General features: G+C 46.1%; 1 protein-coding gene across 1 annotated transcript in view; it reads right to left on the reverse strand.

Moving 5' to 3' along the window:
- Nucleotides 1-20,101, reverse strand: part of ds (dachsous cadherin-related 1) — a 516,000-nt gene that overhangs the window by 37,817 nt on the left and 458,082 nt on the right. Inside the window, exons 4-8 of the mRNA XM_033470688.2 lie at nucleotides 14,847-15,010; nucleotides 12,966-13,361; nucleotides 9,218-9,626; nucleotides 1,559-1,837; nucleotides 868-1,094 (exon numbers count right to left, since the gene is read on the reverse strand). Of these exons, the coding sequence (XP_033326579.2) occupies nucleotides 868-1,094; nucleotides 1,559-1,837; nucleotides 9,218-9,626; nucleotides 12,966-13,361; nucleotides 14,847-15,010 (1,475 nt within the window). The remainder of the gene's footprint in view (nucleotides 1-867; nucleotides 1,095-1,558; nucleotides 1,838-9,217; nucleotides 9,627-12,965; nucleotides 13,362-14,846; nucleotides 15,011-20,101) is intronic.

Below are 20,101 nucleotides of genomic sequence, written 5' to 3' on the forward strand. Positions count from 1 at the left end.
TGGCTTTCATGCTTTGCTTCTTTTCGATCTGCCGGCATTTGACAGCTTTTTAACAGTCTGACGCGATGCCTCGATTTAATGGAATTGGAATAGCTTGTTCGGTTAAATTGGAATTGAGAAGTTAAGGTACGTGATAGCAATGATCTCGTGGACATTCTTACGCTTTATGGATTTTTATAGAATCAGGAACATCTTTCAGATTAGTGTAAAAGCGAATCTTGAACAAACAATTCTGTCAAAGTGTTAAAATTGACGTTTGTTGAGTTTTTAATTGACTTCTGAAATTCTAGGTAAATTGACGAGACAGTGACCGACAAGTTTTATTTTCTAAGAATGACAACGGCTTGCTTGAATGAAGAGAAACAGACAAATATTTGTAACTTCAGCGATTTCAGATCTTTATGCACTATTTTTCTCATTCATTCTATAAAACAGAAGGTTAGACGTAAAAGTATTTCTTCGTTTAATGATAATTAAGTAAATGAATTTAGAAACCTTCTGTTTTAAAGGTTCATCACTAACGAAAAAGATATTTATTTATTTTATTCTTTACTTACTTATATTTATTTATTTATTTTCTATTTATTTCTATTTATTCGCTTCTTTTATTAATTATTTACTCATTTATTTAAACAGAAGAAATGTCGGCGTCTGATTTCTTGAAAATATGCTTAACAAAGTACAGCAAAAATGCTGCAACAGTATCTCTGAATTCTTCGCGAGTCTTCGACACCCGGTGCTTCGTTTATTCATTTTTGCCGCGAACGCATAAAATCCGGGATCTACGCGCGAGCCGAAAAAATGACGGAAAATCCTGTATCGTCTGCAGGAATGGTGGCGCATCGTTTCCCCGCGTTCAGCACTCACGTTAAAGGTAAGACTCCTGCTGGTGAAGGTCGGCCGGTTATCGGCGAGCGCTAAAACCTCGACTTTTAGCGTTCGCACGCTGCTGTGCCGGGGTGGTTTGCCGGCGTCCGTGGCCTTAACGGACACCCGGTAGACGATCCGCTCCTCGTGATCGAGGACCGCCTTGGTCCGGATCATGCCGGTGATCGGGTCGATGGTGAAAACGTTGTAGCCGTCGGAGTCCCGGTCTGCGAAATCAAGGTTGCTCGCGTGAACGTAAAACGATCCCGGCACCGCCGTAGTAAAAACGAAACGAAACGAAACGAACCGACAGAAGAAATCGGTAGAGAGAACGACCGACGTTAAGACGCCATTAAGGAAACAGCAATATTACGGTTCCGGCGAGGGTCAATTCAACCACCGTATCCCGACGACGGGAACCCGAAACAGTCTTGTTCGTGATCGCGCGCCCGAGAAAATCGGTTGCCGATCGTAACGAGAAGATATCATCGTGGCAACCGTTCGCGGCGCGGCCCTCCTCCTCCATAAAACTCAAACAAAGCCGCCACAGGGAGGTTTTTAAGACCGTGCATAATTGTTTCGGTAATTGGCTAATTAATTCGGACGGGAAACATGCTGTTCCTTTTGCGAATTATCGCCGATCGAGACAAAAGCCGAACAGGTTGCTCCCCCGGTCCCCGGGTGCTGTTACCTTTCAGAATAGTGTAGGTCACTGTCGAGTTCTCGCCCAAGTCGTTGTCCAACGCCCTGACTCTCGCCACTTCTGTTCCAGGCGGCTGTTCCTCCCGCACCCCGACCACGTCCCCCTGCGGGTCCACTATCTCCGGCGAATTGTCGTTCACGTCCAAAACCGTGACCTTCAGAGGGACCCTCGCGGCCCTCGACGGGGTGCCTTGGTCACGAGCTTCCAGAACCAATTCGTGGACGCTCTTCGTTTCGCGATCCAGTGGCTCACGCGTGCTGATTTCACCTGGGGACAGAGAAACGTTATTAATAACATTCGTTATGGCGATCGGCATGACGACTGTTTTCGTCAGCGAAAGTTTTGATAGCAAGTTTTTGGGATGCGTTACGTTTTACGTCGTTTCTATGCATTGAAATCTGGCGTCATAGTATGACATGAATTCGAATTTCCATCATTTAGTTTCAAATGCTATTGTAATGATTTTTATATGTGCTTGACACTCGAGAAAATGCGTGACAAATAACAGGATACATGCGTTTAGTTTGCAAGGATTCGTTAAATCGTTTAGTTAACTCTTTTTGCACTGGAAACATTTAATTTGTTTATTGTAATTATATTTATTATTATATTATTGTATTATTATATTATTATATTATTATATTATGATATTATGATATTATTATATTATTATATTATTATATTATCATATTATTATATTATTATATTATTATATTATTATATTATTATAGTATTATATTATCATATTATTATATTATCATATTATTATATTATGATATTATTATATTATGATATTATTATATTATTATATTATTATATTATCATATTATTATATTATTATATTATTATATTATCATATTATTATATTATCATATTATTATATTATTATATTATTATATTATTATATTATTATATTATTATATTATTATATTATTATATCGTTATATCATTATATTTATTTCCTGCTCATAAAACATTTTACTAAAAAAATAATCGAAAAGTAAAAAGCAATCCTTTTCGTCACTTTAAACATGACGACAAAATTCATCACTATGACAAAAGACATCCTCGTTGTATAATAAATAATTCAGCTGTAATCTGAAAGTAGAACAGTCCGAAACGAAAAGTGAATTTTCCGGTTAATTGTACCGTCGTGGACGGTAAACGAAAAATGATCCGTGAACGTTCAGACAAATCGTTCGTAGTCGTAACCGACGTTTTGGTACGACTGCGCGCGGCGATCCCTTGTTTCGCGATCGTTTATAAATCAATAAAAATCGAGTAACAAATAAATAACATCGTCTCCGCGATCCACGGCCGGGGCCGGTGGGTTAACGATCTATTAACGATATCCCGCCGCTCCATTTAACAGCGTACATCCGTTAAGTGGCCGGGTAGGATCGTTTATGACCCGCGTTCGTTTCAGCAGGTGAACGAAGAAAAATCTGCATGGGCGCTCGTTCCGGCGGGAAACACACCTGAAATCGATCCAGCCGGGTGCGCGGGCAAAGAGGCGAGCATCCTCGAATAAAATGGAATACGTACGACCGACAAACGGGCCCCGAGCAGAGCCAGTCGCGGCCTGGCTAGACCGACCTTATCAATTTCCTTCGGACGGGAACGGTTAATTGGATAATCGGCGTTCGTGCGCTCTTAAGAAACGCCATTCGAACGCTCGAATTCCACGGTCGCGCCTCCGACGCCGGCCTATCGTATTTCGTTCCCGTCCGCTCCTCCCCGGCGGACACCACCCCTCGCATATTATAATCGTAGCAACGAGCTGCGTGTAGAGTCGCGCGTGTAACGAGCGCCGCCTGTAATTACGTACACCGTCGGCCAAAAGTATCGGCACGCTCGCGGTTACACGCTCGCGAATATACGAGAAATATTTTAGAATTGTGCCGGCTTTTATCGGGTTGTTACGCGAGGGAAGGCTGCTGTTGTTATCGGAAGATACAACCCGCGATCCCCAAAACGGGATGCTGACGAAATTGTTATCGCGTAAATGATTATGGCTGCGGGGTGTTTGAGAATTCCGGAACGAGATTCAACCCTTAGCGGGGCAGAAGCATTTCAAGGTTGCATACCGCGATGATATTTTTCGTACGAACTGGGATTCTGTATTAAAGGCTTTTATATCGAATAGAAAACAGAAATGTTCATTTTATAATAATTCGTTGGCATAATTGAAGCCGATATGATAGTTAAAATCGATTCGAAGCACTTTGTTGAAATCAGCTCGTCATCCACCGTGTCGAGTGTTGAGATTTTTCTATTTCTCGAAGTGATTGCGTGATTATTTTTTAATCTTGTCTATCCTATCTTAAAGTAGACGTTTCTAGCTTTAATTTGAACTAATTTTTATTAAAAAATATTCACGGAAATATAACTTGAAGTAGACTTGAAATTTCCTTTATAATCGAATGGAAGTTCTCCTTTGAAATCCGGCCTCTTCTGCTGGGATTTTTCGAATTCCAATATGATGTCGCATATTTTTTTTAATTTCACGTACTCTGTTTTAAAACGGACGCTTTCAGCTTCAATTTAAGCTAGGTTACATTAGATAATTCCCACTCTGATGCAACTTAAAATATTCTTGATATTATCCATTCAAAATCCAGTCATTTCTTTCCGCGTCAAGGACCCGGATTTTTCAATTCTTCGTAACGCCACCGTAATTTTGTCTGTAATTAAAGCTGCCCTATCTTAAAGCGGACACTTCGGGAGTACATTCAAGCCAAGTTTCATTAACAACTCCCATGGGAATGCAATTTAAAATCGGCTCGAAACGTCGCTTAAGAATCGCGTAACTTCAGCCCGACGCAGGACACGGAATTTTTCGATTTCTGTGAACTCCCACGAAATCTCTTTTCGATCAAAATGGCTATCTTAGAATGCGTTCATTCAGCCTCAAATTGAGCCCAATTAAGCCGAAAAATTCCCACTGGAATGCGATCCACAATTTTTCGAAGCCCCACCCGACGTGGCCGTCTTCGTTTAAAATTGGACGAATGTATCTATCTCAAGTGTTACCTTATTAATTACCCCCATTAATATGCGAAACATTTAGATACTTCTGAACGATAGTGTATCTCGGAGACGCAGAAATCGCGAACAGTACCACATCGAAAAGAAAGAAAAATAAGAGGAGAGAGAGAGAGAGAGAAATGAACAGATCGAAGAGGCGAAAAGGAGGAACAAAAAGGCAATTCGAGAGGAGAGAAAAGGCAGGTCGCCGGCGTGTCTTGCCGGCCGGGCGGCGCATTAATGGGTAATTAAGCAAGCGCCTAGCCGACGGCGGTCGGAACTATTCCAAGACCTGGAAAAGGAACGGGATAATAATTCGTACGGGGAAGGTCCGTGGCGCGGGATCGTCGGTGTTCGGCGATGCGCCGCGATGCGCCACGGTTGCACCCGCGTTCCACCACGAATTCTCGACGTAGCTAGTCCGGTCGGACGCGTCCAGCTCGGCCCCGGCGAGGAGGACGGTCGTCGACGTGGCCGTGTGCTCGTCGCCGGGAAGACAAACGATCGACGAGGGACATGCAAACGCGCCGGCATCGAGGGATACCATCGCGGAACAATAAGAAGTATATCGTAGGACGCGTGCTAATGCGTTTCTCGTGTTAACCGTGGGACCGTGCGACCACAGACTTGGTCGGCCCAACAACGGGGGCCGGCTTCTCTTGCCTTTACCGCATCTGTCTCTTCCAATATTTGGAAATCCATGCTCCGACGAGCACGAGTTAGGAAAGCCTCGGCCGTGCTGTGTCATCGCTGAGATCATCAAACAGAACCGCGAGCGTCGGTCGCGGGATCGGCCGTCGGGGATCTGCGCGGGCTAGCCGGGAACAGGAGTCGTTCGTTTCCAGTAAATCGGCAGTTTGTTAATTTAAGCCGGTTCACAACGATTTATCGGCCGAATCCAGTTGGCCTCGGAACACGCGCCGCTCGCGTCGTCTATGGCCAGGAACGAGGAAATAAATAAATAGTCGAAGTAACCGGGCACATGCGAGATAGGTGGAAGTTCAACGTATCGAAGAAGGTCGTCAACGAAGATCTTCGACGCACTGGCAATCGACGCAGGCTTGTTAAACTTGCGCAGGAATCGACGCAGTCCGGTTGCACCGAAGTAAAAGTGAACGCATTCTTGTTATACTGAAGTTGGAAACAACGCGGTCCAATTAAACCGAAGTACAAGCGAATGTAATCTAGTTTGACCGATGTAGAAATCAAAGTAGTCTGGTTATATTGAAGTAGGGATCAATGCTGGTTAGTTGAAGTGAAATTCGAATCAACATAGTCCGACTGAACTGAAGTAGGAATCGATACTTCGACTATTTATTTAGTTAGAATAGAGAACAGATCAGTTCAGTACAGTTATAATGGAGTACAGATCGGTTCAATCCAGTTAAAATCAAGTAAGAACCAATTCGAATCAGTTACAATAGAGTACAGATTAGTTCAGTCTAGTTACATTAGAGTACAGATTCATTCAATGTAGTTACAGTAGAATGCAGATCATTTCAGTCGAGTTACAGTAGAGTAAAAATCAATTCAGTCCAGTTATAATAGAGTACAGGTGAGTTCAATCCAATTAAAATAGAATAAGAACCAATTCAAACCAGTTACAGATCAATTCAATCTAGTTACATTAGAATACAGATCAATTCAATGTAACTACAGTAGAATGCAGATCAGTTCAGTCCAGTTACAGTTGAGTACAAATCAGATCAATGCACTTAAAACAGAATAAATGACAGTTTAATCTAGTTAGAGTAGAGTACAGATCAATTCAGTATAGTTACAGTAGAGTGCAAATCAGTTCCGTCCACTTAGAATAGAGTGCAGATCAGTCTAATCTAGTTATAGTAGAGTACGGATCACTTCGGTCCAGTTAGAGTATAGTACAAATCAGTCTACTTCACTAGTAAAAATCAGTTCAATTTAGTTACAATAGAGTACAGATCAATTCATTTCAGTTACAGTAGAGTACAGATCACTTCAGTCCACTTATAATAGAGTAGAGATCAGTCCAATCTAATCACAGTAAACTACAGCTGAATTCGCTCCACTTACAGTACAGTACAGATCAGTTTACCTCCATTGCCATAACAAATCAGCCCTGTCGAATCTGCCATAAATCAACCGAATTCAACTAGACTGAGAAATAGTCCTGACAAAGACTAGTCCCGAGCAGGACCGAATCAATAACCGGACTCGCAACGCGAACACCGCCGAAGAGAGTCCTCTCATGTGGACAGTTATGGTACGTCAACCTGACACGCGAAGCTGTCTCGACATCGTCGCGCAAACAATTTCCATCGAAACGCGCCAACAAAAGGGCACTATTGCCCGACGTCTCGCGGCCCACGCATCGGCATCTTCGACTCCTAATCGCAACCGGATCGGCGCAGAAGTACGAAGGGCCCTGGGCCCCGGACGAACAATGTAGGCCCGGTAAAAGATTAATATAGAAGTACCCGGTACGCGGCGCGACGTCTGATACTTCCGGCAGAGAGGAGGGCCGTCTGGTTTTATTTTTCGAAGGTTCGCGCCGGGACGACCGAGGGAGTCCCACCTCCCTCGGCAAACAGGCATCGAGTCTCTCTCGGCGGGTACGAGAGGAAGACCGGCCTGGTCTCGGACCAGCGTGTACACAAATACTCTCCGTGTCGCATGCCAATCAAACCACGTATGCGGCCGGCATACGCGAGCAGGCGAGTGAGAAAGAAAAAGAGAGAAAGAGAGAGAGAGAGAGAGAGAAGGGGAGGCGTGCGTGCTGGTTCCGCGGTGCCCGCTGAACCCGAGCCCCCTTTCTGGTGATTTGTTACACGCCGGCCAAGGTGAAAGCACCACTCTTACGGGATTATACTTTGATATCCACGAAGCAGGGGGAGATGTTACAAAAACGAAATAATCACGCCACCGTACGCGTCTCTCTGATATTGCGTTCGTTCTACGGTCCTCCAATTAAAGGCATTCGCATCAAAAATAAATTTACGCTCTCCTGTGCTCCTCCATCTCTCTCTCTCTCTCTCTCTCTCTCTCTCTCGCTCGCTCGCTTTTTCCCGCGCGAAGGCTTTCGACCGCTATAAATCTTGAAGAAGAGCTCGCGGAGACCAGAGCGAACGACGACAGAGCTCCCGGGAATCCTAGAACCCGCCGATCTCCATTAGGGCGTTTGGTAACCACCGCGGTGATCTATCGAGGCTTTTGAACCGGGTTGCGCAATCCCGGCTGGACAATGGCCAGGCTCGGGCCACGGTTCGGGGACCGCTTGACGCAACGCGTGAATTAAGAGCGTCGACGGGTGTGGGCCATTCGGGAAATTAATCGAGCCTCTCGCCTCGAGGCCGCCGAATTCTATTCGAACGGGTCGTTTACTTCTGGAGAACGCTTGGATTCCTGCGGTACAATGGACCGCCGGGCTGTAAATCTCTTTCATCGTGCTCCGTTAACGTTGGAAATGGACTCTAACTGCTCGAAAATTCCCAGCTGATTGAGGAACGAATTTACGCTCTATACAACGAATCTGTGTCATTTTAGAGAAGGATGTCCGAAGTAAGGTCGGAGGCAACAATTTGATTCTACGATTACGCAAACGCTACTATACAGAGTGTCCCAAAAATGTCTCGCAATCCGAAAGTGGCGGGTTCCTCAAGTCGTTTGAAGCAACTTTCTCCTTTACGAAAATATTCTCCGAGGCACCGTTAACAAGTTATTAACGAAAAGCAGTGACCAATGAGAGGCAAGCTCAGCTGGCGCGAGGCGACCGAGCCAATGAGCGGAACTGGGTTCGTGCGCTGATTGGCTGGGCCGCCTCGCGTCAGCCGTACTCGATTCTTATTGGTCACTGTTTTTCGTTAATAACTCGTTAACGGTGCCTCGCAGAAAATTTTTGTAAAAGAAAAAGTTGCTTCAAACGACCTGAGGAACCCGCCACTTTCGAATTTCGAGACATTTTTGGGACACCCTGTAGTTACAAGAAAATGTAAGATTGAAGTAAGCCTGTAAATATAGGAACAGTAATGTTCCATGATGTTAGAGACAGCAGTGTTTTATTTATATAAATTATTTAGTATCACCTTCGCTTTCTGTCTCTTTTGACCTCAGTTCCCCGCACTAAAATCTATCTAAAAAATTGTTTGTCAAACCAGACGCATTTAATTCTACACTCGTGGAACAAAAACGACAAAACCAGGGTATCCCGAGTTACAAGAAACGTCTGCACTCTGCAGATAAAATATTAGGTTGGCGTGTATGAAATATCGGATTTTTAATCAAAATATACTTCATTTGCTTCAATGCACTTTTCCCAACGAGATTCGAATGCACAGATGCCTGTCCAAAATGTCCAAACAGCGGAGGAAAACGCGCCGGTCTGTGCGTCGCGAGTGCATTTCAAAGATAACACCGGGCCCGTCACCGTGGCATAATCATCGTTTTAAGAAATTCCATGGGTCCCCAAGTGGGCAGCTCGCCGCTCGAGGGTCAAATTCGTCGGAGTGGCTTCGCTAATATTTTTCTCGCAGCTCGGATCGCGTGGGATACCGCCTCGCCGCGAGTCCGACAGCTTTCGTAAACACTCGAGAAAGAAAGGGGGGAGGAGGGGGGAGCGAAGGTGTGCGGGGACGGTGATCTTACCTGTATCGGGGTCCACCGCGAAGCTGCTGTTTGCTTGGACCACCGCGTACCTCAGCAGCGCGTTCTTGCCGAGATCGGGGTCCGAGGCACTGACAGACCCTACCAGGGTGCCCGAGGGTAGGTTCTCCAGTAGTTCGAACCCGTAGAAGTCTCTCTCGAACCTGGGGTCGTTGTCGTTGTCGTCCAGAACCGTCACCACGACGGACGCGCTCGCCGTTGCGGCCGGCGAGCCGTTGTCCGTCGCCAGGACTGTTAGAGCATGACGATCCAGGGTCTCGCGATCCAGAGTCTGCGCTAGATAGATCCAGCCGGTGTTCGGGCTGATCCGGAACGCTGAAGAGCCTTGCAGACGGTAGCTGAGTCTGGCGTTGTTGCCCGTGTCGAGGTCCACTGCTGTTACTTGGAGGATCTGCAAAATAGAGGTCACCTTTTAGGACGTCGTTCCTGAGGATACATAGTTATAGTGTTTGGAGAACGCATTACGAAGATGACCCATTTCTGACGAAGCTTGAACTGTGCTCTGTAGCATAGGCTATATATCTGAGTCTGATCTAGACCCTAAATCCGCTGGAAAGGAGAGGTCGTCTGTTAGGACACTGTTGCAGGGGGATGGTGTTTAGAGGAAGCGTGCTAAAAAGGATGATAGAAAGTCATTTACTGATGCCTTTCATGATTGAGAGAGCCTAAGCTGTGCTCTGTAGAACCAACGTCTGCGCCTGATTCAGGACTCGCATGCTCTAAATGTTCAGATCGAAGGCTGTACCGATCCTCTTTACTTTGAGAGCCTTCAGTGGTCGTGGCCTAATTGCTCCTAGCATCGACGGAGTGTGTTTCCGGTCTCCCGATCCGCGAAAAATCTATCATCGTATACCAGAATAGCCCAAAAATCAGAATTTCAGCGGCAGATCTGCGGAGCGCGAGAAAGGGAGATCGGGGAGAGCGAGAGATGCAAGGTAGAAAAAGAGAGAAAGAGAGAGAAATAGAGAGAGGCAAGACCAGTCGATCCGGTCGTTCCGTATTAATTAAACGCGCCCAAAGACCGCGAACCCTAAACGCGTTCGCGAACCGGTCGATGTTTTCCAGCGCGGGAGGATCGTGAATTACGGAGGTCGAAGAAGAAGAAGAAGAGGAATAAGAAGACTAAGAAGAATAAGAATAAGAAGAAGAGGAGGAGAAGGACGGGGCTGAGAAGGAAAGAGCGCAGGATCGAGGGTATATAACTTCGTATCCCGTGCACGAAGTTGGCGCGCGGGCAATGATGGATGACGATCCAAGGGAGAGAAGACGAGCAGCGTCGAGGGAAAGGAAGCAGGACGGTAGTAGAAGCGCATCGGTCGTCGTGGTCGTTCAGAAACCGGGAGAGGGATACCTTGGTCGTAGGTGGGGAGAGGATCGGGCACCATTAGAAGGAGAACCTGACGTGGGAGCAGGCTGTAATGTGTCTAACTGTACGTTATTAGTTCGCGATGGGTGAAGGGTTACGCTCACTGTACAGCTGGGTTACTCTTGCTAGCTGCCACTTCTCTCCGGGTCCTCGCGATTCTTTCGTTCTCTCTCTCTCTCTCTCTCTCTCTCTCTTTCTCTCTCCGCCGTTTCTCGGCCCCGCCGCGGTGGCTAAGATATTGTCCGGATACCACCGACAGCTCACAGATCTGTTTCGCCGATAGATACCACCGATATATACGTGTACCACCGGGAGAAAGATGGAACGAAAGATCGAATGGCGAGGGAAGAACGATGGAAAGAAACAGACGGATAGATGAACGGAGAAGGAGGTTAAGAGGAACGTGCGGTTCTCGTCCTCGTCCTCGTCGTCCTCCGACTCTATCGTACCCTCGTGTATCCGGCGTATTAAAAATGTGACGTCATTTAACGGGCCTATCTCGCGGCAACCATCTCGCGACCATTCGTCATCGGTATCCTCGTATTCGGGATTACGTCTGCCGGGTGGCTACCGCCGCGAGGAATCCTTGCTCGTCCCACGAGCAGACACTGCCTCCAATCAGGAGCGTGTTCTCGGCCGTCTAATGTTGCAACAACAACCTTCTTGCCCCCGGAGCTACCAAAGGGAGAACTGCGCCCGCAGCTTACTTTCGCTGCGTTCTGCCGATCTGGGTAAGGGGTCGGCTAAGGATGGCATGCTCTGGAAGACAAGCTCTAAAAACTTTGGCTGAGAAGATGGTTTCGAAGACCGATAGCAGGACTTTGATTTTCTGCGGAGAACTGTAGTCGTGGGCGGGGACTTGGGACTCTTAACTTCAGTGGACCTGGGACAATGCTCTCGAGAACCTGGACTGGAAACTTAGTTCTGAAGACTATACTTGTCTGCTTCGAATTTCTGCTCTAACTTTGAAGAGGCCTCTATGAGGGCGTGGCTTCGGAGCTCTCAATTTTAGTGATCCTAGAACATTGCTTGGCAGAAGGTAAGTTAAAACTTATAATTGTCTGCTCTATCTTTGGAGAGGACTCTATGAGGGCGTGGCTTCGGAGCTCTCAATTTTAGTGATCCTAGGACGTTGCTTAGCAGAAGTTAAGTTAAAACTTACAATAATCTGCTTTGAATTTCTGCTGTAATTTTGAAGAGGACTCTATGAGGGCGTGGCTTTGGAGCTCGCAACTTCAATAGGCCTCTGACACTCCTCCACAGGATATTTTCTTCCTGCCTGAACTCAACATTCTCTAACAATCTAGTCTCAGGAATCGCAATAATCTATCGTTAATTTACTCAGTTTTCAAAAAGAAGACGCTCTACCTTGCTAAATAGGCGTTGCCTCGTGGCTCTGAACTTTTATCAACCTAAAACAGTGCTCCTAAAAACAATTTTCTTCTGTCTAAAGTCTAGGTCCCCTAAAAATCTAGCTTCTCCAACAATATATTTAATATCTATCCTCTATTGTCGACTATAAAATCGTCTTCATTGCTAAACCCGCGCGGCGTCGATGCCTCTCGAGACCCAAAGGCCCACACCTCTGCGTCGAATCTTCGCTCGCGGTTTTTCCGTGTGAATCTTGACAGAACGACTCAATCTGACAAAGAGAGAGTGCCGGGGAGCCGGCACGGAGGGAACGGTGAAACCTGAATCTTCCCGAGCTCACAAAAGGAGCAGGTTTTCAGCGAAGCCCATCAACGATTACCAATCAATCCCGCGCGTACGTCCGTGCGTATGTATCGCGTTACAGCGCCGCGTTCCTCTATCAAACGATCAGTTATACTCTATCAATCCTTCCACCGAACTGGTCTGTCCGGCGCGGCCGGAATCCGCATCGACTAATCTCCCGCTCGCACACCACCGTCCCCGGCTAATTCATTTCTGTTCTACGCTGACAGGGTGAACCCGATGAGTCAACGTCTTCTTCTCTCCTATCCTCCTCGGCTGTTCTCTTGTACGGTGCCGCGTGTCTAATTCGAAGGTGAACGAAAAGCTGCGGGACGGTCTATGAATGGTAGCGAAGGCGCTAAAGTTCAGGAATAGCCTTCCTGGTTCTCCCGGACAAGGTTCACTCGCGGCGGAGGACTTCGTGGGAGAGGAAAGGACGGCAAGCTGAGAGCTCTCTCTCTCTCTCTCCCTTTATCCGATCCAGAAATTCGCTTCTCCGTTCGACCGTTTCTCGCGCGTTTCCATGCACGCTGACGCACGCAACTCCCTCGCCTCTTGTCGGTTCCCTTCCGCGAAGGGGAACCCAGCCGCACGTCACACCTCGACAAACAAATGCCCGGCTGACGGGCGTGTAATGAAGATTTTTCTCACTTGGGAATCGAGCTTGGCGCCTTCGGGAACCTCCACGTGATACTCCTTCCTCTCGAACACTGGGGGGTTGTCATTCACGTCCTGCACCTCGACGCTCAGGCTCAGGTTCGCCGAGTGTCCGGCACCGTCCAGCGCCCTTATCAGGAGCCCGTGGCGTTGTTGCGTCTCGTAATCCAATCTCCTCGCTAAATAGAGCTCGCCGGACCGGGCGCCTATGCCGAACAGGTCGTTGCTGTCCTGGCCGAGCACGTACCGGATCGGCGTTGTGTCCGGATCCGTTGCGTGGGCCACGTACAAAGCTGTGTGGAGCGGGTGCGATTCGGGGACCGAGATCCGCACCGCGGTGGTCGGGAACATCGGCGCGTTGTCGTTCACGTCCTCCACTGTCAGCTCGACCTGCAAATGTGAAAGCGATTTTTACTACAGATTTTACTACAGATGCTTATAATTCGTCCGCGGAATATTCGTCAGCAGTTGAAAATCAAGCGCTGAGATTCCGATGGACAATGTTTATCCGTGGGTAAGTGGGTGAATTTGTAAATTATGAACACATTTTCATACGTAAGACATCGCGAATATGTTGGGAGTTATTATTTAATTATTTGGGGCACGGTCGGATTAAAAAGGTCCCATCTTTTTGATGCACGGTAGTGCAAGGTGCGACGTTTTTAGACCCACCTAGGAACATTCCATTCTATAACAATAAATTGAATTGAATTATTATTATTCTTTTATGTTTTTATGTCATGTGATTCCTTTGTTAATAAAAATATATCAATTTTGTTTAATTCGAAACGCAGTTAAATTTCTGTGCAACTGGGATCTATTTTATTTTCTGAAATCCTGAGCTCCAAGGAGTTTAGCGACTGAAGTTATGAATTACTATAATACACTTTAATGCGTAACACATTTTTAAACTGTTATAGAATGTTATTTTAACATGTTCAGCGCCGAAAATCGAACATTAAAATTTCTACAGAGTCAAAACAATTTAATTAATTAAACGGGAATTAGAAAGATAATATTTATCATAGTGGACGACATTAGAACTCTTTCGCGTTCGAAATATTCTAGCCAAGTTCAGTTCGTTCGAATATATTACAATGAAAATGAATTTCAGAATTAGTGAAAAATTAGTGTCAACCACATGTGACCGACGCGGCGTTCAACGTGTTAAAAAAGGATATGAGACTGAATTTATAAATTATAAATTCACTTTAAATCTATTAATATAAATCTATTATAAATAAATACATTTTAAATCCGTGATATAACGTTGATATTACGTGAAAATATATATAAAACTGAATTTATAAATTAAGAACACGTTTTAATGCGTAACACATTTCCAATTTTCAATATGTCTTAAAACTCGCACAAACATAGTCTGAAATTGCCATTTGCCAATTGCCATTTGCTTGCTTTCTCGGCAAGCTTTCCTCGACGATTTCATCATATAATATAACCACAAGAATCTAATAAACTGTAAGTATCTTATCTAATAAAATAAAAACTACTTTGCCAACATTCACACATCTCTCAGATCCAAATAAAATTAAGAAGACACGATAGATTAACATAAAACAATTTTAAAGTCTGATTAAATAATTCCGTCACCCAGACACGAATAACGCGGCAGTTAAAGTATTAACGCGAAAAATAAAAATGACAGCAACGCAAATGGATTAACATTATATTCGTCCGACATCAAGGAGCCTTTCGGATCGCCTCCAAAACCGGCCGTAAAACGAGCATCGAAACCGCGGCCGAGTTATCAGCGGAGGCTAGCATCGCGGCTCTAATTGCGATCTTGGAAACGCGAGTCCAATTGCGGGAAAAGATTGGAAGGTGAAGAAGGGTTAATCACGTTGAGATGCTCACCTGGCAATATCCGACGGACACGTTGTTCCTGGTGACGACGCTGAGAACGTACTTGTCCCGGGCCTCCCTGTCGAGCGGCCGGCGTACACGGATCATTCCCGTATTCGGGTCCATCGTTAGATCCGGTTCTACCTTGGCCAAATAAAATCTGGTTGGCCCTTCACCTGCGAACACAGTGATTATCGTTATTAAACGGCTACAAAGTGGCTTTTTCGCGTGCTTTTCTTTTCGAATAATGATCGTCTTACGCGTCTCGGTAGCTCGAGTCCTTCCGATGAAGAGGAAGATACGGAGGCCAACTGGGAATGGCCGATGCATAACCCTCGTATTAATTTCTTTTTGCCTGTCTCTCTCTCTCTCTCTCTCTCTCTCTCTCTCTCTCTCTCTCTCCAACCCCCTTTCTCATTTTGTCTCGTTCCGTCTTCCTCTTTCTCGCGCGCGCGCACGGTGGTACCTGTTCGACCTTAGCGAACGAAGAGTTCATTCGTTTCTTAAACGGGACGCGAGAAAAAAGGTGGCGGAAGCGGGGCGGCTAGAAGGGGGCGAGGCGCGGTCCGAAAGCGGAAAAATGACGAAAAAGTGAGCGCGGACGCTATATAAGCAGACTGCTCGTTAATTATAAGCCCGGCTTGTTCTCACGTCTACATTTTGCTCTTTCCGTTCCGGGCCCGGCGTGCAAATTGCACGAAAATTTCCGTAATGGCCTCCGGGCGCGCGATTCGAGCGCCGTGTATGATCGATCGATTGAATCGAATGCGTGAGTTTCGCGAAACGGCGAGAGCTCGCACCGCGCGCAGGGAGCTGCGAGTCTCTCGTTCTTTAACGATCCGACCAATTACCAGCTTCGGAATCGAGGGAGAGACTGAGAGAGAGAAAGAGAGAAAGACGGAGCCCGTCCCGGTCTTTGACTAATTTCACGGCGAGTGCCGGCAGACAGATAGACGTAGGAAATGACTGATGACCGGCGACGACCGACCGGTTAAACGAAAACGAGACGGCGCGCTGACCTCGGCCGATTTCCATCGGCTGCGGCCCGGTCTCGGCCCGAGCGAGGCCTAGCCCTCGCTCGGAATCAATTAATAGGCAAATCGAGCGGTCATTACCGCTGGCAGACGCAATTGCATGATGAACGATTCGACGGCCGGGAGATACCGGCCCGGCACGGCCCGGCCCGGCCCGTGTTGCCGAGCGTAACGAGTGCCGTTCCCCACGTCCGCCCACGCACTCCGACACGCCGCGAACCGCGGGGATGTTCGCTGCCCTCGTCGCCACCGACATACCACGCGGAATCCCACGTGGCATTGTTCCGAAGTCTTCTGGATCGTCTCCGCTTTTGCCAGCCTATTCAACCGGCCACGGAACCGTTAACGCTTTGTAAGAGCCGCGACATTCAGGCCCGTCGATCGGCCCATTGTTGCCGACCGATAGCTGCCCATTTTTTCCGAAAGACTGGCTTCACGGTCTCAGACTTGAACCAGACCTTCACCGTTCCCTCGGTCTCGTCATTCCTCTTTCGCGTTGCGACTGTACGCCGTCTAAATCGTGCTAAGTATCGCCTCTTATGCGATCGTAGAAATTTCAACGTCGATGAAGTTCGTCTTGAAAATGGTGGACGTATTATAGAAAGAGATGAGAATGACTGCGAACGATTGTTATACTTGGAGAACTAGAAACGGTGATTCGAACTGTTTCGAGGAGATTCGTAGACTTTGAATTTTATTGTTATGTTAATTTCAACTGATTACAATTATTCGAAGAGATACAGTATTTTTTTCGAATTTATATAGTTTGTTAATTTTTAGTTAACATAGACGATGTTCATTTTGCATAAAAATCCGCTGTTCAGCAGTCGATCTAATTAAATAGATTAGATTAATTTAGCTGGTTTAGTTAGTTTATTTATTTGTGTTGAGGTGGGTAAGACTTGCAATGTTCGTCCTTTTCAGTTAACAAATACTTGCAATTTTCAGTAGTTCAGTTAGCAAATACTTTATCGAGGTTGATTTTTTCACTGGCAATTTTTTCACCTGTTCGAGTCAACTTAATTACGTTTCGTCCACCTCTGCCGAGTTTCTTCCTTTTTTGTTTCTTTCTCTTTTTGTTTTATACTCGTTCCTTCATCGTCGTAATCAACAACGTTCTTGTTCTTGTTAGAGTACTGAATAAATAAATAAATGCATTCAACCTTCTAACGGTGACCAAATTTTTTATAACTCGTTTTGCACTGCGATAAATAGACTGCGGATTTTTATGCAAAATAAAAATAATCAATTGCCACAAACACATGAGTCGAATAGAAATATTTTTCTTACTTAAATAATTTCAGGGAGTTGCAAATAACATACAGACGTCCTTAAATTCTTTTGAGATTCTCATTGTTTTCAATTTCATGGAACCATTTTTATTATAAGTGCATAAAGATGCGCAGTCTAGTGATCTAGTTTTCAAATTCGCCTAATCATTTTTATTGTAAGTGCATAAAGATGCGCGGTCTAGTGATCTAGTTTTCAAATTCGCCTAATCACTTTTATTGTAAGTGCATGAAGATGCGCAGTCTAGGGATTTAATTTTCAATAACCATTTTTATTTATAAGTGCATAAAAGTCCGCAGTCCAGTGATCTAGTTTCCAATTTCACCTAATCATTTTCGTTATAACTGCACAAAGACGCGCAATCCAGTGATCCATGGTTTCCAATTTCACCTGACCATTTTTACTATAAGCGCGCAAAGTCGTTAGTCCAGTGATCTAGATTCCAATAAGCATTTTTACCATAAGCGCATAAAGTCTGCGCTCTAGTGATAAGACATCAAATTGATGCACGCAGCCGGTTAAAGTTTCAACTTCAGAATTAATATCGGCGAAGAGCTCTTTAGAAAGAACAAAACCGCTAGCAAACGACTCTACATCGCGACCTCGAAGCAACGAGGCAACGAAGCAACGATGCATCCTCCACCGTCGAATAACGATTTAATCTAGAACCGCTTGCCAAGCAAATGTTTTCGATAGGGAGTCGGTAATAGGATCGGCGATCATAAATAATGTGATCCACGTTCACCGGCTACCATCTTTAGAATAGGATCCGAGGGGATCGGTGTCGAGCGATGTCAGATAGACGTAGCCGGTCTCGACCCGCTCCGCTCCGGTTCGATACGATTCGATTCGACGACAGGCTCCGTCACCGGATGTCGTGGAAATGGTAGCATCGGCGCGCTGCCTTCCACGTAAACTCGACGGAGGCGGTGCCCTGTCTACCAGGTTTTTCCGCAGCCGCGTCCTAGGAAAAACTCGATCCGTTTCATGGGAGAGAGAACGGCGACGCGGTAGATCCGAGGTGTTTGTCGAAACGCTGGACGATGTACCCGAGTCCCTGGTACACGCGCGATCGCCCCTTTTGGAATAGAGACCGATCGATCGATCCGATCAATTATCGACCGGCTTCCCGCAGTACGCCGGCGACTGCATACTGCATTGCATAAAACGGCCTTCTTGCTATAATCGACTTCGAGCCGTGACACGGTCTGCATAAAACCGCGGTTCTGCATTCGTCTTCTTCTCGTAGTGATTTTCGGGATCGATTAAAAGTATTCGTTGGATCGTTCGCGTTTCTGTGATCCAGTTTTTAGCAGTCTCGAAGATCCGCGATTTGTAGTTGTTAACATTACACCTTTTATAATTGTTATAGATTGTTATTTCCGTTTAAGAAAATTTGGGTGCGTTCTTCTAACGTTAGTAAACAATCCTGTAAATTATGAAGTTGATAAACCACGTATTTTTGTTTTTAATAAATTATGAAATCTCGGTCTTTGATTACGTCGATCTATGCAGCTTCGTAGGAAACTGTTTCTAGAAGCGAAAATTATACTTCGAGGATGAATATTGTTGCTGCTCAGAAAAATTAGGTTACATTCTTCGAACGTCAACGAACAATCGTACGAATGTAGAAATTGTAATACATCCAGTACTTTTCTAATAAAAATTGCCGAAAAATCGCCTTACAATGATAGCGCCTTATAGAAAGCTTTTTATGGAAGGCTGTCTCGAGAGACGAAAATACTTCGCGTCAGATCGCTATGACGGCACGGAAAAATTTAAGCACATTCTTCGAGCACCGGCGAATCGACGTACAAATATCTGCATCTGCATACTTCGTGCTTTTCCTCCAATAAATTCTGAAAGATCGTCTTGCGGTAGCGCCACCCTAGAGAGCCTCGCAAAAAACAGTTCGCATCGGCGAAAATAATACTCCGCGAGAAATAATTATCGCCCCGCGGGGAATAATTATAAGTTCGCGGTAAAATAATTATTGCCTCGTGGGGAAATAATTATCGTTTCGCGGGAGATAATTGTTACCGTTCAGAAAAATTTGTGCACGTTTTGCGAACGTTACGAAACAATCGTGCGAGCCGCGGAATTAAAACGGCCCGGTAGGTGCCGGTCGAAGGAATTCCGAAAAACCGTGGAAACTAGAGAGAGCTTCGTAGAGCGTCCCGGGTCGCGCCAAAGCAATACTTGTGAACGGTAGTGTACGTGGGCAGGCCGACGACGTGCTACCAGAGGCCCCCGATATCAATCTGGAGGGCGCATCGCGGTACATCGGGCCTCGAAACTTATGCTCGCCGGGGCCCGATAGCCGTGTTATTAAAATTGTTGCGAACTCGTCCGCGCGCATGTAAATGTGCGTGTCGGTTCGGGGAACACCGACGCGGGATCGCGGGGCCCGCGTAAATGTAAGCAGGTTTGTTCGAAATTGTGTATCGTAAAGTATAATTGTAAAATAGCGTACGGGGGGCGAAGGGGGGGCCGTATCCGCAACTATCGGTGGAGGGGGTCGCGAAGAAGAACGAAGAGAAAAAGAGAAAGAGAAAGAGGGAAAAGGGAGAGGGAGAGAGAGGGAGAGCGAGAGAGACGTGCCGAGCACATCGACACGCTGTACCTACACCATCGGCATTCGGTACCCCGTGTTATTAAACGTCCGCGTGATCTTTTTCCATCGACTCGCCGGGAGAAGGAGGGTCCACCGAACCTGTACTACTCTCCCCGTATATATAATTACGATTTACTCCGCTTCCCAATACGGCAAAATCGTCCGCGCGAGGCGATCCGCGGCCGGACGCGTTCCCGGGCTGGAAACGAGATTGCCCGGACCGTTCGAATAATCGTCGTCGTTGCGGCCGCGTTCCTTAAACGGCAATATAAACAAACGCGGGACCGTGCCCCTCTCGGAGCCCGTCCATTTATTGCTAATCGTTCAAT

This window comes from Megalopta genalis, chromosome 2, assembly GCF_051020955.1.
Source record: "Megalopta genalis isolate 19385.01 chromosome 2, iyMegGena1_principal, whole genome shotgun sequence".
NCBI lineage: Eukaryota > Metazoa > Arthropoda > Insecta > Hymenoptera > Halictidae > Megalopta > Megalopta genalis.